The 22,937-nt window shown below is 34.3% G+C and overlaps 1 protein-coding gene across 16 annotated transcripts in view; it reads right to left on the reverse strand.

Moving 5' to 3' along the window:
• Positions 1-22,937, reverse strand: part of RALGAPA1 (Ral GTPase activating protein catalytic subunit alpha 1) — a 225,311-nt gene that overhangs the window by 172,049 nt on the left and 30,325 nt on the right. For all 16 annotated transcript variants that reach the window (XR_011530802.1, XR_011530801.1, XM_070588316.1 and 13 more), the window contains exons 2-10: positions 19,200-19,310; positions 18,619-18,668; positions 15,580-15,637; positions 9,765-9,808; positions 8,226-8,403; positions 6,628-6,743; positions 3,666-3,804; positions 2,404-2,612; positions 497-736 (exon numbers count right to left, since the gene is read on the reverse strand). Coding sequence is in view for 14 of the 16 variants with exons in the window: in XM_070588316.1 (XP_070444417.1) it covers positions 497-736; positions 2,404-2,612; positions 3,666-3,804; positions 6,628-6,743; positions 8,226-8,403; positions 9,765-9,808; positions 15,580-15,637; positions 18,619-18,668; positions 19,200-19,310 (1,145 nt within the window). In the remaining 2 variants the exon portion in view is untranslated. The remainder of the gene's footprint in view (positions 1-496; positions 737-2,403; positions 2,613-3,665; positions 3,805-6,627; positions 6,744-8,225; positions 8,404-9,764; positions 9,809-15,579; positions 15,638-18,618; positions 18,669-19,199; positions 19,311-22,937) is intronic.

Below are 22,937 nucleotides of genomic sequence, written 5' to 3' on the forward strand. Positions count from 1 at the left end.
AAACCATAAAGGGCAAAGCTAAGAAAATTATTCTGATACAGAAGGAGTACGGGGGGATAGTTATTAAATTAAAATCACCACAAACTAAAATATATAAATAACAGAAAATATTAAAGGATTAGATGTAGTAAGTTTAAAAAACTAAACAAACTTTAAAAAACATTTCCCTGGAGAATAAATTTTAAATAGCTGAAAGTCAGTATTTCAATATTAAAAAGTCTCTATTACAGGGGCTGGCCCCGTGGCCGAGTGGTTAAGTTCGCACGCTCCGCTGCAGGCAGCCCAGTGTTTCGTTAGTTCGAATCCTGGGCGCGGACATGGCACTGCTCATCAGACCACACTGAGGCAGCGTCCCACATGCCACAACTAGAAGAACCCACAACGAAGAATACACAACTATGTACCGGGGGGCTTTGGGGAGAAAAAGGAAAAAATAAAATCTTTAAAAAAAAAAAAAGTCTCTATTACAAATGAAAAATACTGAGAGGTATTTTACCTGACGAAATATCTCTGTGACAAAGTTTACATTACTTCTTTTAGAAGAAAAGACCCTGCGAACGATTTCAATGTCTGTGAGATGCTCTTCATCGATGCTGCAGAGACTGGAGGAGCTCGGCTCTCGCTCGGTGAGCGTGCTCGTATTGGAATGAGACTGTTCTGGTTCTGCAGTTCGATCTGCTTTATCAGCATTATCACTTTTGTTTTCTTCTCTGGATACTAAACTAGCAGCTGCTCTCTAAAATAAAAACAAAAGGGGGAGAATATCACAATCATTTAACTTCAGATTTTGTCTTCTAATAGCAAATACTGGCAGAATCTAAAGCATTCCACAAGTAACTTACAGCAGTGTTTAAAATCCGGGCATAGGGTTTCATTTGGAATCCATTCTAAACAATTAAATGGCAATGCAAATAATTCAACATCTAAGCAATATAGTGATACTCACTAATCATCTATCCACCTATAATTAGATTTGTTTTTGAGTATGTTTTTGGTACAAACAAGTTACTAATTGAAGCTGAGTAAATAATGCAGATGAAGTTGGCTCTGATCTTCAATAATAAGTAAATAACAACACTGGACTGTTTACCCAATAAAGTCTTAATGTTTAAAATCATCTCTATCTTCACTTAGACAAAATTACACAAGTAGAAACTTCTTAAATTAAAATCCAAAGGAATGAAAGAAAAATTATGTCAGAAGAAACAGAAATGAAGCTAAAAGAAAATATTAGAAAACTCTATGTTCTAATAACTTAATAGAACTTACACCACGACTGAAGATGAAGCCTAAGTCTAGGGAAAAAGTAAAACTCTTAAGGTGGTGATAAAGAAATTACTACATGGGATAATAGGAAGATGGTAAATTAGCTTCTGGTGAGTTACTTGATTTTTCTCTCATCATCAAATAAGAGAGTTTAAGTAAATGATCTCAAATACGCCTTCTCAATCAAAAAAATCTGATTTTAGTCCATTAAGTTCTGGGATCGTAAAAATAGTTTCCATATTTTTTTGTAGAGAACTTGGAAGACAGTTTTGGGGAAAACACACTGCATTGTCTGCTACAGATAAGTAGAAGGCTAAGGGGAACATAAGTCAAATTTTCTGAGTGTCAATGAACTAAATACCCTTTATACCTCCACTAAATTTTTAAAAGATTTAAGAAGTCTTTTAAAAAACACACTATAAGATTTTTAAAACTAAATGAGGAAATCTGAGAAAAGGAAAATAAAAATAGTAAAATATATATACACTATAACAGAGACTAGTTCAGGAAAAACTAAACTGAGGGAAAAGGAGAAAGTGAAAAAAAGTATGAAAAAGAGGAAAACTCTTTAATCAAAAATAGAATTTTAAATATTAGTCCCTCCACTGTATAGTTGAGTAACTTTACATCACGTTTCTAGATTCAGTGTCCCTGTTGAAACACAAAGTGAGGGAACGAGATGCAGACAGGACTTTAAATCAGCATTCTTTGAATGCCTAGAAATCTAAAAAGAACTATGAAGGTTCTATAACCATTTAATCGCATATTGTTTCCAACCGCAAGAATTTATTTGTACAATTCAGGATATTTTTAGTACTGTACAAGTAACAAAATACATAAAAATATATAAATGCAAACATAAAAATGTATAAAGTACATAAAAAAATAAATCAGAAGTTGAGACTCATATATGACTAAAATAATCTTCTATACCTTCCAAGTTTTATTTCTTTTACTAAGAAAACTATTGGTTCTAACAATAATTGTTAAAATTTGGATTTATAAAATACACTTACACAAAGAAAACATCATTATTACCTGTTTTAAATGTGTTCTACACCTAGGGCAACTGATATCAGCAGACAAATATCATAAGCTATTTCCAACTTTAACAAGCTTGCCTTACGTGTACGTTACCTGAATATTCTTTGGCACCGCTTCACCTTCCATCCCAGGAATATGAGGTCCTGTATGTGGCTTTGGCTCAAGCCAGAAAGAAACCAGCCAACGAATGACAATAACACGAGCCTTAATGAAAGGCTCCTTTGTACAATAGATTGCTTCATTGGTTTCAGTATCCTTCTTTATCATGACATAATGTGGCTTTGGTCTCATCTGGGGGATATCTATGTAAAATAAAAGGAAAACAAAAGCCAAAATAAGAAAGGAAGCATGCTTAGATAAATCTACAGTTTAAAACATTTGAGAAAACATTGTAATAATAGTCTGGATTTGGAAGTAGATTTAGTACAAAACTGATATTTTAAAATAATTTGCCAGATATCAGCATGGAATCTAGAAGAGTGAACCATATATGGCTGATACATGAAAACATATCTTTTGGTAAAATATCATTAGAATGCTCAATGAATCCTATCTAAATACAGAGAAGCTTCCAGAGCCATTTAAAATTAATGAGCGCTCACTTCAATTAACGTAAGACTGAGACACATATTTTGAAGTCATACAAATATGAATTTCTCCAGCAAAAATATTTTTAAAGCAAATATTGTTCCCAACTGGAAAGGTTTGCTACCCTGCCTAATTTAAGTCATTTCTAATAGCCCTAATAGTTTTGCCTAAGCCTGTTAGTCGCCTAAACTTGACAGAGCTTAAAATAGGAACATCTTTCTGCAAAAGGAACATTTCCTCATACAGACTGCCAATGCCCTCTATAAATGGCAGAGATCTGCTTCTAACCAGGATTTGTCCAGGAGGCTCTAGCTTCAAGGCTCCACCAGACATCTTGGCATAGCCACTAAATACTGGACAAGCCATGATCAAAGTATACGACAGTGTTATTATTCATATAGAATTTGAATAAGACATTCTAAATTCAACTCTTGGGGGACCTTAAAAGGAAAACTTACAATACAGTTTAAGGATCATATTCAACATTAGAATTAAGTTTAACTTATAATCAAAAATATTTCTGGTGGGCAAACTTTTACCAATAGGTGAGATCCAGAGAATAAGTTTTTATAAAAGCTCCTCACTCTCAATGAAAATTTCCTATCAATAAAACTCCACTTTCAGTATGAATGAAGGTATAATATCTCTAATCAATCAATACAAATATTAAATGTTACCAGTTTTCTGCAGGTAACAAATGCCACCTTACATTAAGGTACACCTTATGCTTATGTGCAATCTTTTAGAAAACTCCAAAGACCACCTACCAAGTACAGGATGATACAGACTGTTCTCCTTGCAGATGTTTGGGAAAATGTAAGGCAAGTAATATTTCTTAAAATGTGAAAACAAAAATGAAAATCCCCTTTCTTGGTTTTCTTTATTCTTCCATTCTAAACTTTTTACCTAAAAATAAACATAATTAGAATCATTCCAGGAGACAGAAACAATTATTAGCTATTATAAACAAGCTTATAAAAGGTTACTTAAGCAATGTACTAAACTGTTATACTGTGAAGATATACAGCTACATATATGTATGCATATAATTTATGCATATAAATATATAGGTAAAGGACAAATCTTAAAAACTAGTCTAACGCCATGCAAATGCATGACATACATGACATTTCAAAAATCTCAGAAGTTAAATATGCTCTGGAAAACTCTCAAAGTTGACTCAAAACTCAGCTCTACTGATGACGAAGATACTAATGTTCTTTCCCCTTTGCCCCTTCCTGAATAATTCAGCCTAAAAGTCATAACAAATGGGTATATGTGGGAGAGAGTGGGGACGGAGTGAAAGCATCACAGTCAAGTGCAGGTAATCCAGAGCCTGACCACAGGGGGCAGGGTATCCAGGAAGCGGGGGGTGGGGGGGGTGTAGCAGAGGCAGTGGCCCAGTGGGGACTCAGAGTGTGAGAGGGGTAAGGACAGTGTCCTTGAAGGTGGGGCAGGGTGTAGGGGGGGAACAAGAGGTGACAGAGCAGCAAAATACAGGGTGTGGGAATTCCAGCAGGGTGAGGAAGATATCTAAGGAGGGGGGATGGTAAAGGCCTAGAGTGGGCCACAGTGAGATACCACCATCTACTCACTTTAGAAGGGCTGAAATTACAAACTCACCATACAACTGGTAGTGAGGATGTGAAGCAATTTTAAGTCTCATATGTTGCTGGTGGAATGTAAAAATGTCTAATCATTTGGAAAACAGCCTCCTGACAACCAAGACATTCCACTACTAGGTATTTACCCAAGGGAAAAGAAAGTTTATGTCCACAGAAAGACTTGTTTACCAATATTCATAGCAGTTTTATTTGTAATAGTCAAAACTGGAAACAACTCACATTACCATCAACAGGTGCCTAGATAACAAATCATGATATATCCATACAATGGAAAGTACTCAGCAATAAAAAGGACCAAACTATTGATACACACAACAATATACATGATTTTCAGAATAGTTACGCTGAAAAAAAGCTAGACCAAAAAAAAAGTATGTACCATATGATTCCAGTTGGAAAATGCAAACTATACAGACAAAAATTAGATCAATGGTTGCCTGGGGATGGGGTTGCGATGGGAAAAGGATGGATTACAAAGGGATCCAAGGACTTTTAGGGGTGACAGATATGTTCATTATATGATTGTGGTTATGGTTTCATGGGTGCATACATGTAAAATCCATCAAATTCTATATTTCAAACATTGTAGTTTACTGTTTGTCAATTATATCTCAATAAACCAGTAAAACAATTTAAAAAACCTATATGAAGTATAAAAGTTTTTTTGTTTTTTTTTTAAATATTAGATGGGGACAGGCCTCGTGGCCGAGTGGTTAAGTTCATGCACTCTGCTTTGGCAGCCCAGGGTTTCGCCAGTTCAGATCCTGGGCACAGACATGGCACCACTCATCAGGCCATGCTGAGGAGGCATCCCACATGACGCAACTAGAAGGACCCACAACTAAAATATACAACTATGTACTGGGGGGATTTGGGGGTAAAAAGCAGGGAAAAAAAAAAAAGATTGGCAGCAGTTCTTAGCTCAGGTGCCAATCTTTTAAAAAAAAATTTTAGACAATGCTGCAAAGCGCCGTATTTTTTTTTTGCTTTTTGCAGGGCAAGATTTGCCCCACACTAACATCTGTTGCCAGTCTTCCTCCTTTTTCTTCCTTTGTTTTCCCCCTCAAAGCCCCAGTACGTAGTTGTGTATAGTTGTAAGTTCTTCTAGTTATTCTATGTGAGCTGCTGCCACAGCATGGCTACTGATGGATGAGTGGTATGTTTGTGTGCCTGGGAACCAAACCTGGGCTACTGAAGTGGAGCACGCTGAACTTTAACTACTAGGCCATCAAGCCTGGCTCAAATTTTTTTAGTGTTTTGGTTTTTTTAAAGAAAGACTGGTAATAATAATGACAGTAATAACAACTACCCACTATAGAACACTTACTGTGTGTCATGCACTTTTTTATCCTAAGTACTTTGTACTAATTATTTAAGCACTCAAACACCAAAATGGGATAGGTATTATTTTTATCTCTATTTTAAGCACAGAGAGGTTAAGTAATTTGCCAAAGGTCATACTCTCAGTAAGATGTAGAATGAGGATTCAAACCCTGGCAATCTCATTCAGGGTCCAAGTTAACTTTATGATGTTTGTTTCTGAAGCATGGGGAATTTTTGTGCTTGGAATAATTACAAGAAATGTGTACGTGCTGAGAGTGTTTTCATCAATCAGGACATGTACATTTCCTATCTAGAGATGAATAGGTTATTTTATAACATACATGAACCTAGAAATTTAAAAAGTACAAATAGGTTTAAGTGTAAATTACATTCTCTCACCTCCACCCCATCCTCTGGCCACCTCCCCCACTGCTGCCTCTTGGCAGACTGATCCCTAAATCAAAGTTAATAGTTTTTCATTTAGCTGCCGATTATAAATGAAAGGATTAGAAAGGAAACTCAACTGGTTCACATAAGAGTATACATAGAGTCCACTTTAAAAATTCCTCCAGCTCCCTTTCTAAGAGGTTCATAATCCCTCTGATGATTTTTATTTCAGAAAGGGCATATTAACATATATTTTCAAAAGTAAAAATTTGCCACTCTTCCCTTCAGGAAAATAAGCAAATATCTACTATGACAGAATAATGGTAAGGGGGGGAAAATAAATTACCCACACAGGATGGTAAGGGGAGGTAATATCAAACAAGATAACACGTACCTGAATTACTATATATTTTAAAAGTGCTTCAAGAAAGTAGCTTGTGAGATCTTCTTGTCCTTTATCTCCTGATTGTGGGGGGACAAGAGGAGTGATTTCCTCTATAGTAACTTGAGCTATCCAAAGACAAAAGAAAAGTTTAGTATAATTGCAAAACAAATTAAATAATAATGACTCAAAATTTAATTGCAAAACATAAACACAGTGAATACTCTTTGAAAACATTCTAACGACTGTAACTTGAAATAAATCTGGTAGTCCTAATAGTCATTGCAACCACCATAAACTAAGAATCAGTTGTTTCATGAACCCCTGATTTCGAGAATGTGACATACAGATGAACAGACAGATATGGAATTAAAAGTGAATAACGTCTCACTTGAAAAAGAACTTCTCAAGATATTTTAAAATTCACAGTAAGAGAGTTTATTACAAAAATTCTATAATATGATGAGAAGCATTAATAATAATGTGTTTATTTATCTATTAAAGGACAATCTGATGACTCTAGGTAATGACCATGATTCCTCCTTGAGGTAGCCTCTTTATTCAAAGGATGAAATACTATTTCCCTCTCAAAAAGAAATAAAAGTTAGCATCTTAGATCCTTGGTTACAAAAGTCCACTTACACAATAAAACTTTTGCATTTTTTTACTTTTCAGATATTCAAAAACATTCATTATAACAAATGTAAATTCAAAAAAATCAAACCACAACTAGCTGAATTCTCTTAAATATTTCCTAAGCAGCACAATTAGTACCTGGTTTAGCACAGGCAGGTCCCAAAACCTATTTGTCAGTAAATATCAGCCAAGTAATTAAGCTCACACAGATGGATTTTTTTACAGTCCTCTTTGCACAAAGTAAAACACACTTGTACTTCAATGAACATCTAAATTAACTCAAGGTTACAAGACGATATATGAGAACTAGGAATTAAAGATAAATATAAAATGGCCTGTATTAATCATGTGTTTCTGATGCTTTAACATCAGGGGTCTTGCTGGCCCTGGCGAGGATGGCCCTCCCAGGGCTGGCTAATTCCTAGATGTAGTACACAATGGGCCCGAGAGTGCGCCTTTCACGTAAACCAACCAATCCAGAGTCCACATCTTTACCACCTCCTCTACAGGGCTCTCACTCACAGAGCCACTATTCTCCTGATCTGATTACCCCAGGGCCAGGTACCAGACATCTAGCCATAGCCCCTATGCCCCAGGGCCTGCTGAAATTATCCAAACTAGCCAATCCTAGGCCTGTTCACCCTGCCTCACACATTCTTGCCTGCAGAAACCACAATAAGGGCTCTTGCCCATGACAGCCCCCACCCCGAACTGATCCTGGTGCTTCCCCGTCTGGCCACCCTCCCTGGTGGAGTCCCTTCCTCTTGGGAACTGTGAGTAACAAACTATTTTTTTAATGGCAATTGCCACCTAATCTGTTGGCCTCATAATACCTGAATAATAACAAAAATCTACATTTTAAAACATAGCCTTGGATTACCCAGTTCATAAACGTACAGACATTTAAAAATATATATTAACAGACTACATAGAAAATTTTAAAATACTGATGGATAAGACCACATGAATCTTACTTTCTTGAAGGTTGAGTGGAGGATTAATGAGATTATCTAAAGTTCGAGGTCCATGTTCAGATTGTGGTGCTGAAAATCCAGGGATTAAGCATGAAAACATCCAAAGCTGTTCTTTGCTACAGTTATTCTGAAGAGCTTGCAACCATAATAAGAAAAGACGAACACCTTCCCGCCTGATCTAAAATAAAATGAAAAAAGGTATTTTTATTTAAAATGGATATACTTTCTTCCATTGAAGGCCACAATTCTCTAGAAGATGATTACAGAATGATACTTTGCAAAAGAGGGGAAGAAAAGGAAGGAAGAAGAGACAGAAGAAGAGAGCGAAGGATGGAGAGATATTACACCCATGACACTTACTGAACCCTTATTATTTGTAAATCTAAATTCATGGATTTTGAACAAATAAAGAATGAACTTGGCCTCTAACTACTTAAAGCCATCAACTAATTTTTGTCCTATAATTTTCACTTGTAAAAAATCAGAAAATCATTTTCTTCTTGTTTACTTCCCTCCTTCCCACCACCACCAGTCTAATCTAAGAAGCAAGAAGAAAGAGGGGGCAATGACAGTTCCTTGCTATAATGAGTTTGGTAAAAGGATGAACGGTTATGGGGATCCTGGTGCACTGCTAACTCAATGCTCTTGTCCTTAAAAGCGTATCAGTCTCTGAAATTGTCTCATTTACTTATTATCTGCTGCTATGCTGCAAAGCAGGAATTTTGGCCTATTACTATATTCTAAGCACCTAGAACAATTTCCTGTACACAGAAGACAACAAATATTTGAATCAACAAATGAATTCTCTCCCAGGAAGAAAAAAGAAAAATAAAGAGGAAAATTCAATCTCTGACAAGCAAAGAAAGTTCTTCACTAACCTAGCTTTACTGGTAGCTCTGGAAATTACCCCACCATGGCTTTGTTAAGTAAGGGCACTGTCAAAGCTATTCAACTGCTGCCACCCTCATGGTTTAGTCAGATTAACAGGATAAAGAAGCAGGATGCTTATTCCTTTGTACTGCTACACCCAAGCCTTCATGCCAAAAGTACCTACAATATGAGTCTTTTATTTAACCAAAAGCATGATGCTTTTGGTCAGAGTAGCTTCTCTTAACCAAAGCACAATGAGAAAATGAAAAAAAAAAAAAGAAGAAAAGAAAAGAGACAAACTCAACATTTTTATATAGATCCCCTACTTTCCTCTACATCTAAGAATAGCTACCGTAAACAAAGAATAACTCATTGAATGACTAAGTAATTTTTGTTTTCTGGGGACCAGAATAAAGTATTTCTGGTGAATGAGTCAAAGTAGTGGCAAAAGTACAAGTTTTTCAATGATCTGGTCAATTTACTATGTATATTCATACATACTGAGTATGTTGATATATTTTAAGTGAATTCACTTCAATTAAACGAACTGAAGACAATTCAAAATTCTTTAGGAAAAAGGTGATGTAGGAAAAGTGGAATAGGTGGCTGTATGCTTTACTCAGTTTGTTAAAAAGTCACAGGAAAGAAATACCATTATATGTATTATACCTTCAAGGAGTTTCCTGTGTGCAGTAGTTTCTTTAAAATCAATCCTGAAAAGAAAACATGATTTTAAATATTCATATCATCTTATTTGTTTCTAAATGTCAGAGTTCTCGGTCAGACTTGAAAACACTATAAACAAGTCCTTGGCAACCTCCAAATTATTCTTGGTGACCTTGACATTCCTCTGGTCAAACTCTTGGGACCAGAAGGGCATATAAAAAGTCACCTTTCAACACATGGTTTATTGCAATTAAACATGATTTGTTCTATCAAAACAAACCCTAAACCCAAAATTGCATTTAATACAACAATCTATGTATATCTCTTATTTAGACTAATATAATTAAATACTTTCTCCACCACTAATACAAATAAAAACCACTGTAGAAAATTTCCATTTAAATAACCACATGAACATCCATAACTCTAATATTTCCTAACAAATATTTCCATTATACTAATTAATTCTTTTTCAAAATATGCAAAATCATCTTTAATATTCCTTTTTCTTTCACATTATACAATATTTCAAATCTACAATAAAGTACTGAAATAACATTAACAAACATCCAAAGGTCCACCATTTGGTCTGAACAAATCTAAACACAGCGCCATGTTTCTTTTAATTTCAAATTTTCATGTATTTACATTATCTATAATGTTTTAGCTAACAGTACAAGTATTACCGAAACCTCCTGTGAACCCATCTCCAATCACTTTCCTCCTTCCCTCCCCAGTGGAAACCATTATCCAGATTTTGGTATTAATTATTTCCAAAAATATTTTTATATTATTACTACTTATTGATAAGTCCATAAAATATTTAGAACTGGTTTATACGTTTAAAACCTAATATTAGTAATAAGAATTTCTTCCATAGCCATTTGTTCTAATTCTGCATTTTTTATTCTTCCTAGTAACATCAAGATTACATATATATAAAATATATATTTATATACATACACACACACACACACACATATATAATGATCAAACCTGTGACTTTATTTGGCTAAGTTTCATTTGTCATACAAAAATAAGCTTTAACGTTTCAACAAACTGTGCTGATTTATCTGCAATTCCCTTTCTTATGTTTGAGCAAACTCAACTTTTTAAAGGCATACTATGTAAACCCCAGTCCTTAATCAACTCTCCTAAAATATTTATATATGGTAAATGCACTATGGCATTGTGGACCGGATCCTGGAACAGAAAAAGAACATAATAGAAAACCAATCAAATCTGAGTTAGTTTGGAGTTTAATTAATAGTAAACAAAACAAAATAAAATCTTATATATGTGGTATCATACAAAACAAGTCATTCTATAAGATGCTTTTCACATCCAATATTAGCTTCTGAAATTTATCTATACTGATCTACATAGCTCTAGTTAATTCATTTTAACTGCTGTACACTATTGCACTGTATGAATATACTACTAATCATCTTATTTGTCTTCTTTATTTTAGCACATTTGGCTTGTTTTCAAATTTTGTTACTCCTGAGAACACTATAATAAATGTTCTTGTTCATGATTCCTTGAACACATGTGAGTTTTCCCAGGGTATATAAATAGGAATGAAATTACTCACCTTCAACTTTACTAAATATTGGAAAATTCTCTCCAAAGTAGTTGAGAAAATTAGCAGTACTACCAGCGGCGTATGAGACCGTTGTGGTAACACATTCTTGCCAATATAAAACACCGGCAGATGCTCGAATATTCGTCTGTCTGATGAGTGTTAAATATCTTAAAGCCTTCCTGTGATGTTTCCTAGTGACACCGAGCATCTTTTCATTTGGCCATTCAAGTTTTCTGTCACATCCTTTGCACAGTTTTCAACTGGTTTGTTTGTTTAATTTGAGAGTTCCTTATACCTACTGGCTACTAATTCTATGTCAGTTCTATGAACTGGGAATATATTATTCTAAACAACTCAGCCACGTTTTTATTGACTGGGAGGGGTGGTATCTTCTGATGTACCAAAGTTTTAAGGTTCATTATAGCCAACTCACCAATGTTTTTCTTTCATATGTGTACCTACTGTATCTAAAGAAATACTTCCCTACCTTAAGTTATAAAAATAAACCAAACAGTCTCTTCAAGAAGTTTTAAAGTGTTCCTTTTCTCATTTAAGTCCGGAAATCCATCATAAATCCGTTTCCGTGTGTAGCAATAACAGAATTTTTTCCCCCCAAATAGACAGCCAATTATAATACTAACTCTTTCAGAGTTTATTATAGAATGAAATGCTATCTCAATCATATTTCAAGTTCCATATATAAGCCTGAGTCTTTGGCTGGCCTTGAAGCCCTTTTCCATTAGTCTACTCATCCAACCCTGCAACAATGATACTGTCCTTAATTATTACAGCTTTATAATACAGGTTGTTATTGGGTATGGGAAGATCCAACAACACCATCCTCCCTCTCCCATGTGTTACTCTTTCAAGTTGCTTTGGCTTTAATTTTCCATATAAATTTTAAGTTAAACTTGTCAGGCTACATATGAAAGTCCTGTTAAGAACTGTTATCTTCACATATCAAGCCTATCTTCCATGAACATTGTATAAGATCCCATTTATTCAATCCTTTCCTGTTCTTCAATAATCATATTGCTGTCATACATTAATCTAATATTTTAAATGACTGCAGAATACACATTCTCAAGCACACTGAAACATTCTCCAAGAAAGACTATATTCTGGACTATGAAATGTCTCAAAAACTTTAAAAAAGACTAAAATAATAAAAAGTGTATTTTCTGACCACAAAAGAAATGTTAGAAATAACAATAGAAAGAAATCTGTAGTAACATCAAATATTTGAAAATTAACAAAATAACACTGCTAAATGAGCTATGGGTCAAAGAAACCAAGAGGAACATTAAAAAATACTTTCAACTGGGGCCAGCCCATGTCATAGTGGTTAAGTTTGGCGCACTCCACTTTGGTGGCCCAGGTTCGCGGGTTCAGATCCTGGGTACAGACCTACACCACTTGCCAACCATGCTGTGGTGGCAACCCACATATAAAGTGGAGGAAGAGTGGCACAGATGTTAGTTCAGGGCTAATCTTCCTCAGCAAAAAAAAACCCAGAAAACAAAAAAACCAACCTTTCAACTGAATGAAAATGAAAACACAACATATTAAAATGCATGGGATGAGCTAAAGCAAAGCTTAGAGGGAAATTTATTGCCTTAAATAGCTATATAGAAGAGAAGAAAGGTACCAAATTAATATCCTAGACTTCTATCTTAAGAAAATACAAATACACAAGCAAAATAAACCTAAAGCAAGCAGAACTTTTTAAAAATATAAAAGACTAGGGGGCCAGCCCCATGGCCAAGTGGTTAAGTTCACATGCTCTGCTTCAGTGGGCCAGGGTTTGCCAGTTCTGATCCTGGGCACAGACCTACCCACTGTTCATCAAGCCATACTGCGGTAGCATCTCACAGAGAAGAACTAGAAAGACCTACAACTAGGATATACAACTATGTACTGGGGCAGTGGGGAGAAAAAAGAAAAAAAAGAGGAAGATTGGCAACCGATGTTAGCTCAGGGCCAATCTCAACAACAAAAAAAACCCTCTCAATAAACTAGGAATAGAAGAGAACATCTTCAACTTGATAAATAGCATCCATAAATTTTTATATTATACATAATAGTGAAACACCGCTAGACCGCTTTCTGCCTTACATCAGTAATAATGCAAGGATGTCTGCTCTTACCACTTTTATTCAACATTGTTCTAGAGGAACAATAAACAAAAAAGAAAGAAGAAATTAAAGGCAACAGATTGGAAATAAAAAAGTAAAATTATCTTGACTTGCAATTGGCATAATTCTATACATAGAAAATTGAAAGGAATCTACAATAAAACAAATGGAATAAACGAGTTTTACTAGAAACACTGTAAATGTCTATTAATTGATGAGTAAATTAACAAAAAGTGGTATATCCATACAACAGAATATTATGCAGCAATAAATAGAATGCTGATACATGGTATAATATGGATAAACCCCCCAAAAAATTATGCTTAAGTGAAAGAAGCCAGATGCCAACAACTACAAATTGGATGATTTCATTTATATAAAACATCAGAAAAGACAAATTTATTGAGGACAGAAAGCAGGTCGGCAGTGGGAAAGGCAATTGTCTTTAAACGGGCTCAAAGGAATATTTTAGGGTGATGGAAATGTTCTGAAACTGGACTGTGGTAACTCTAAATATTTACCAAAAATCATTGGATTATTTACTTAAATGGATAAAATAAAGCTACTTTAAAAAAATCAACTAGAGTCATTGATTTATTTTCTTTTATACACAAGACAGAAAAGAAAGGAAACAGGGCTTTAGAATTCTTCTGGATGACAAAGAAAAACGACCATTTATGTATTTTCTCAAGTTAGACATTTATCAGAATATTAATCATAACAACTAGATAGCCTAAAGGTCCTTTGGAGATTTAAGGCTACATTCCTCAGCAGATACAATAACCTTTGAAGTTCAGATGTCTCAAAAAAAGTTTCTTCATAGACAACCTTCAAGGACAGTTTATGATTATGAAATACAAAATAGAATTTCATTATTCTGTTGAGCACTTTATCACATGTTTATTAGCAATTCATATGTCTTCTTTGATCTACTCAAATATTTTGCCTATTTTAAAAATTGACTTGTCTTATTATTGAGTTGTAAGAGTTCTTTACATACTATGGGTACATCATTTTTTGTCTCAAATTTTATCTAGAAAGTTTATTCTAAAAGACTCCACTATCTAGAATATTGTCCTTTTTAGCCCCTACATCAATATCCCTCCTATATTTCCAGAGTTCCTTTTGTTTCTGGAACTGCTAATTGGGGATGGCTTACAGTTTCAAAGCCTCAGAGAAGTTTTCATTTGCTATAACTGAGTAACACATGTAGGGCCTAAATAAATCTATGACTCTATTTTTTAAGGGGAACAAATACAATTTTTACAAATGAATATAAGGCCTATAACATTCTACCTCAACAATGTAGGTGGCCGTCCACATATTCCCCATGAGAGAAGGGTCATGAGAATCGCTAGCAATCAGCCCTGACATCATTGAGACACTGAACCAAAGCCAGCAACTGCCTACCTGTAGACTCTTTTTTTTTAATCTGTAGGGGAAAAACGTCTTATACTGAGAGCTCGAGAGCCCTGTGATTATTACAGAACGACTTCAGGCCAGCAAGCATCTTGGCTTAGTTCCTGGGAACATAAAAAGTCTGTGACCTCCTGCCTACTTGGTCTCTGACAGTAATCCACCGTAGGCTTTCTTTTTTTCCCCCCATTTCTTTTTACCTTCATTTTATGATCTGGGAAGCTCTACTTTGGCCCTTGAAGCAGTAAGCTTAACTCCAGTTTCGCCCTTTTCTGGTGTGGAGCAAACTGCCAGCTGACACTGCTTGCTTTCAAACCTGGAGCCCACGGCTTCTGCTCTACTTGGCATTTTGCATTTCTCTTCCTCTTCTGATTTATAGAGATGTTTATTTTGATGCTGAGCCTGCTTCTATTTTTTTGGTTTTATAGTTTTATCACCAATGTTAAGGTATTCAGAGTAAATGAACGAGTGGATCAAAGAAATTTAATACGCCATTTTGACTAGAAATCCTTCATTTATGTTTTTATCTTATATTCCCAGTAAGTCTAGTCCTGTAATCTTTATTTTATTTTTACTAAAGTTTAAAATATGAACTCATTTCAAATGATGACCAACCCATTAAAGAGCATTTTCATATATTATAATTTCTTTCAAATGGGAAATACACATTTAAATTACTTACCAATACTATGAAACTGCCATCGCTGATGAATTCTTTCTGGAAGAAGTTGTAAAATTTTCTAAAAATCAATATGAATAAAACAAAGGAAAGAATTAAAAGCAAGACATGAGTCTATAGGATATCCTGCACAATGTGAAAAATTAAACAAAGAGCTTACACTAAGCCTTGAAGAGTTTCTTATGTAAAAGATAATATTTCAAACACAAATTAGTCTCTGAGCTAATCTGATAGTTGCATTACTCATAATATTCATTTACTGGCATTACTTCAGCACTGGCATACTGATCAGTATTTGAAAACAAAAAACAACAAGCTATACTAACAAAGACTTGGAACAGGAAATTAATGAAATTTATCTTTTACAATGATGCGAAAAGTAAGTATAGTTCTCTTATTGATTAAATACTAACTCTATATCAAAATGCTTTTACTATTCTTAGAATTTCTGCATTGTGGATATTACTGATTAGTTTTGAATTCTTTCAGATATTAATATTTGTGACATTTTCTCTCTCTTTGAGTAGTTTCTTCTCCTGTTTTGATAAACCCAGGAGAAATATTTTGATTTCACAAAAATCCCATCAAATATTTGTACTGAATTAATTCATGTAAACCCAAAGGTACTTACATGATATGATAGCTATAGGTATGAGAATAAAATTCAAAACTTCAGGAGCCCTATAGTTACGCAAATATATATACAGGTTTCCATCAACTGGGAAGAAATACTTCTTAAATATAATACTTTCAAACTTTTTCCTTTAATTTCCTTTACATATTGCACCTGTGTGGATTATTCTAGATCAATAGCTGCCTTACTATGCTGCTGAATTATCCACTTGCTCAATGACATGTGTGTTTTTGTTTCTATTGCTGCTTATACTACTATTATTATTTAAAAACACCATTAACTGGATGTTCTAAAGGCCAAATACTGAAGAAGACCCTTTATATAATGGTATCTCATTAATCTTTGCAATCACCCCAAAAGAAGAGTTTATTAATCTAATTCGACAAATGAGGAAATGGATTAAGCAACATTAGAGAGTGGAAGAACAGAGGTTCCAACCTCAATGTGCCTGTTGCCAAAACTTGTGCTTTTACACTGTTCTGCTCAAAGGATGGTATGCACGTTTTACACTTGTCTGTCTTCCCTTTGATGTGATCTTTGGCCGTCTCACACGAGATGGTGATGAAGAAATCGTAAAGTTCACAGATGAAGTGCTAGGCCCACCTGAGACACACAAGCTTCTTCTCCCTCACCCTCCCCACATCCCCCGTGGTCACCTACAACTGTATAATTAGACTTATTTTGGTGTGAAAAGAAATAAAATTATAGAAAGTTGAAAAGATAAGTTTGTGAACTACTCAAAAGTATTCCTAAATTACGATTATTAAATTATACTTTCGATTTAACACCTTATAAAACATGTCTATATCTTTTTTATGTGGTTAATATAAAGATGAAAGAAATTATGTGTACTCTTAAGAAGAAAATAGAATTTAAATCCCATACCATATTATTAACATTACATAATGGTGCTTTTTATTCCAGAAAGAGGAAATCAGTTTATTTATAACTTCTTGATTTTTTTAAAATCATCATTAGTCTCTAAAGGCAGAGGTCAGACATTATTGCCCCCATTATGAGTACAAAAACACAAGCACACAAGCTAAATATTTTTTCCAAAAGATAGAAACTCTGTATTTAACATCTTTTTTCTAATAAAGTTTAATAATTCATTAAAGACAAACATTTCTGTCCAAAGAATAACAAGTGATCGGTATATATTACATACAGGAAAATAAACAGTATTTTTTAATGAAAGGAATATCCTGAAAGAGCACCCAATAACTAATCAATCGTCTCAGTCTCCTGAATGTAGGGCGAGCACGAACATCTGAAGGAATGCTTTCTAAGAATTATGATCTTTTCTCTGTGAATATTTTTACTCTTACTCAAAAACATCTATGTTTTAATATTCCCCTTATAAACATTCACGCAAACACTTGGGGAAGTAAATATAAGCAAATTCCTCAGGGTTAATGACTAATGAAAATTAACTACAGAACAGGTACCAACACCAGGTACTTCCCTCTGAAACTTAAAAAAAAACCCAAAAAACAACTTTCCTTTTTAGCTGTGACTAAATCAATAACTAAGAGAGATATCCACTAGATTGTTCAAATTCTTCTAAACTATATCAAAACACTCAAAATACAAAACAGTGAACTATCTTTAATTAGGAGTACACGGAATAGCTCAATCTTTAGAAACTGATTTCCAAATTCTTTACTGTGCCTTTCAAGTCACGAGATCTAATCCTGACTTTCTCCAGATCTCTAAATTCTCCATAAAGATCAGAATAGTCCTATCACAGATTTGAAAGACAAAATGAGGAGCAAGGAGCTATTTTAAGAGTGAATGTGTATGTGTGTGTGTGTGTGTGTGTGTGTGTGTGTATGAGAGGGACCCTAATTTTTATCAGTATGCCAAAAATAAAACAAATTTTAGCAGAATATCAAACGCTGCTGTTTCCTTCTATTTATTTAGCAATAAAGACTTGTCCCGTCCCAATCAAAAGTAATAGAGAACAAGTTATAAAACATTTAAAATTATTTTATACAAGTTTGTAATAAAAAGCAGTTAAAGCAGAAATGATAAATTCCTTAGGTTTATAACAGTTCCAGGCATTTACCCTCTCAGGTAAGAATGTTTTAGAATTAAAAAAAAAAGCTCTCCATGTATGCAAACCTCCCACAAATTAAAATTTTCACTGTTTGCAAATACACTGAATATAGCACAATTTTGTGGTGTCGTGCGTATAAAAACATAATTCTATCTGAATCTAAAAAGAATATATGTACCTCAAAAAATAATTAAGAATTAGGTATATTTTTAGGTTTAAAAATGTGATTCAGTTCTTGGGAAGCATGGCAAATTCAGTGTTTTATTATATGCTTTATAGTTTTAATATATTCCTTTGTATGTTACAAGAATTATTTTGGGGGAAAAAAGCTAGATTGGCAAGTACTCACCTCAAAAATAAAAAGTATAGCATCCAATTCTTCTCTTTGAGACTTGTGACCTAAAATATTTTTACAGAAAAATATTTTAAACATTATCATTTTGTCCTCATTGTTAACAACCACTTAAAAAAGCTTAAAATATTTCAAGCATTGAAGTTTTTTTCTCATTATTCAATAAAATGTTTAAAGCATATTCTGTTCAATGTGTAGACAATATTGCAGCATCTCTCTCTCCTCTTTTTCAACAACTAAATTTAGATTCTACATATTTATGTCTAAAAACAAATCATAACATATTGTGGAGAACTTTAAATGAACCCTGAAACTGAAAATATGACACTGATGGATCAGACCCGACCCGTGCCCCTGGCGGGGGGGGAGGAGGGGGAGCAGGTCCTCTAGGCCACCTCACAGTAACAAGGAGAGCACTGGGAACCCACAGGGTGAGGGGGGGTCTCAAAGCTGTCTGACAAAAGGAAGTGAAATAATACTACCATTCCAGTGTCCAAGAGTCTATTTTTAAATGAACATTTCTGACGATTATTTGAAATTTCGACATAAGCCAAGATCAATTTTAATTAACATCTTACCTTTCTGTTTAAGACTAGCTTCAATAGTCACAAAATTCTCAAAGAACACATAATATATATGTGAAAAGTGTTGGTCAAAAAACTGCTTAAGATCAATAGACTCTGCATTCTCTGAAAAATAAATGAAAAAAGTTTTCAGTGATTACTATTTACAAATATATTAAATCATATTCAGCAAATATTCATAGTGGCAAGTTTCCTTCATTAAAGTCAAAGATCTGCTGCCCCTAAAGTTGTATCCTATTAAAATATTTGAGATAGGTATTTACATCACTGCATTCTTGTTCTCACAACTTTAGTTTTTAAAGATTTGAGTTATAATTTTAAACACTGGTCAAATTAGGTTATAATAATCTTTGTTTCCTACAAGAGAACAACGTCTCAGGGAGATTTATTCAAAATTAACCAAACCAAAAAAAGAAGTTCTATTTTCAGTTCACAGCTACACCTCTCTACCTTTTCCCCAAGACAGTCTAAAATCAGTATTTCTAAAAGTAATAATATATTCTGTCTAAAATACATTTACTTAGTAAATTGGTACCTAGCAATAGGGTTTATAAGGCACATAAGTATGGAGCTCAAACACAGATAATCCTGCTCTAAAAGAACTGTCAGGATAGTCCAGGGCACACAAAACTAGACATATAACTGTGCACAGTGGAAAGTGTTGCATACTGAAAGTAAAGGGATAAAGTATAATGGCAGTTTAGAAACACAAAATGATTTTCAAACCTCAATGAGGGGTGAAGGTGGCAAAAGAAGAAAAGCCTGACATAAGACATATTATTTGAAAAGACTTTTAAGGACAGGAAGGACACTGGACACGAAGCGGTGGGCTTGAACAGAAAGGGCATTCTAGCCATAAACAAAGACATGGAGTGAGGAAAGCATGGAGGCATGAGAGGATGGCAGAACAATCATTCATTCTGGCTAGAACTCAGAGCATTTTGATAAAAATAAAATTGAAACAGTAGCCTTGAGATATGTTATAAAATGTCACGAACGCAAACTAAGGAGACTGGACGTATTATTCAAAGTAAGATATCTATGTGGGCATGTATGTACTTGTGCATTTTGTTGTTTGGTTTACTTTCAGGAGGAGTGAGAAGGCTGAAAAAAGGGGGAATGGAGAATTTTTACTTTATATACTTCTTACTATTCAAATTTGTTTACAAAAGGCACATACTTTATTTATAATACAAAATAAATTTGAAAAAGGCAACTGGAAGAAAAAAATCAAAGATTTTTGAACCTGGGAGTGAGACGAAGAATAAACTACTATTAATTGTTAATAAACTCAAAGGTAAACATCAATTAATTTCTTAGAATGCCTTAAGGCTCAGTGGAATACAATAAAGTTAAATAGTAACAAAGTACAGACAGCACTTTAAACTCTCTTTCAGATATTATCTCATCCTATGAATATTCATAATAATTCTTTAGTGACATCTTGTCTGATTCTTTAGTGACACCTTGCCTATGGAATTTTCCAAGACCACTTCCCTTTTGCTATGCCCTCGCAAAGGAACGGATGGATGCCTTCTCCTCTCTATTCCTTTGGATTCTCTACATTTCTCTCTTATAGAAGTAACTATGTTAAGTGTTTTTCTGTCTTTTTTCCAAGACTGGTCTATAGCTTCTTTAGAACAGAAACTGTCGATCTTAGTATTCCCAAAACCTAGTACGGTGCTGAACAGATATGTACTCAAATATGTTTTATCATTAAAAAAATACTTTAATTTTACTGTATTTATTTTGCAGTTTGGAAATTTTTAGCTTGGAAAAGACCACATAACCTACAGACAGGCAAAATTGCATCGTTTCATCGTGACTGAAATGAGAACACCCAGATTCACTCCTACCTGTAACACTACCCGTGTGACTTTTCTCAGAACTAGAAAAAATAATAATGGCTAATAAACTGAATGTTTCCTATACGCTGGACACCCTTCTAAGCGCTTTACAGAAACTGACTCCTATCATCCTCATGGCAACACTACAGAATAAGTACCATTATTATCTCTATCTTACAGATGAGGAAACAGGCAGAGTTTAAATAACTGAGCCAGTAAGAAGCAGAGTCAGGGATCTAAACCCCACGCAGCCTGGATCTAGCACCCTTGCTCTTAACCTCTTTGTTATTCAGCCTCCATGGTAATAGGAAAAGAACACTAGCAATTTATCTATTACCTGCCTATAAGAAGACAAAAAATAATAGTCATCAAATACTAAACACATTTTATAAACTATCAAAATAAAAACACATATAACTGAGATAAAGAGAAAAAGTATTCTATTTTTCCCATAGAGTAGTTTAAAGTAACAAAGAACTATGAAATTACAATGAAATAGGCTACTATAATTACCTCTAAATTTCCTGAAATTAATGTTTCAAACATAACTAATGTCTCAGGGGAAAAAAGAAAACAAGAACAATAAGAAAGCAAAACAAAACATCAGAACAAAACAAAAGCAAACATGCACCAACTCAAGATTTTGCAACATACTGTAGGAGCCAAGACAGTCTCTCATAATTTCCTTTCCAGACAGCAAGTTAACAAAGCCTGGAAACTACATACTTGCCAATAAAAAACACTGGATCAAAATTAGGCTAATGTGTTTTTTACTCTATATCTATTTGTAACAGACTAGTTAGCAAATAAAAACTCTTTTATAAAATATTTTTGATCACCAATTCACAAAATTTACATGGTGGTGGAAAGTAGAGGCAGATACACAAAAAAGATGAATAAAATATACTAAGAGGACTTCGCTTATTAAAAAACAACTCTCTCTATAAAACAACACAGAAGGAAAAAATGAAAAAAAAAGACGGAAATGCAGAAAGAAAGAAATTATGTAAAAAACTTCTACCAATTTTAAATCCCCATACCATGTCTCATCCTTTCCAAAAACGTCTCCCAAAATCCATTCAGTTTTCTCTCTCTGTGAATGCCTCCATTACTTTTAGTCAAGATGATTCCTAATTATTGGAATCATTAGCTAATATTATTCTCTTAAAGAAATTGGAAGCTCTTTGGGAGCAGAAAGCATAACTTGGCTTCTTTTACCTTTCAAATTCTTTCAAAATTTTAATCTAGGGAGAGTGCGTGCATAGTGTTAAACTGACGGTTGGCACTTAAAAACAAAGTTTAGGGGCCAACCCTGTGGCCGAGTGGGTAAGTTCACACGCTCTGCTTCACTGGCCCAGGGTTTCGCTGGTTCGGATCCTGGGTGCAGACATGGCACCGCTCGTCAGGCCACGCTGAGGCAGTGTCCCACATGCCACAAGTAGAAGGACCCACAACTAAAATATACAACTATGTATTGGGGGGATTTGGGGAGAAGAAGAAGGGGAAAAAAAAAAAGACTGGCAACAGTTGTTAGCTCAGATGCCAATCTTTAAAAAAAAAAAAAAAGGTTAAGGGTTCAAAATTTCCCCCTATTTTCAGAAATACTTCTGTTCGATTTGCAGTGTTAGTGCATTAGCATTTCCTTAAAGAAATCAAATAAATATTTCAACCACAAATTCAGATTGAGGGTTCTGATATTTAAAAAACTGACTCAGGCTTAGAAATGCATTTGTAGACCTTTGGAATACTAAGTTTAAGTAGCAAAATAGTTCTAGACCTCATTTTGTTTCCACAAATAAAATTTCAGATGTCTCTAAGATCTTTTTATGAATAAGCTTTAAGAAATGAATCATAACATATTTATTTTCTACTATGCATTTTTAAG

The sequence above is a fragment of the Equus przewalskii genome, chromosome 1 (assembly GCF_037783145.1).
Source record: "Equus przewalskii isolate Varuska chromosome 1, EquPr2, whole genome shotgun sequence".
Classification (NCBI taxonomy): Eukaryota; Metazoa; Chordata; class Mammalia; order Perissodactyla; family Equidae; genus Equus; species Equus przewalskii.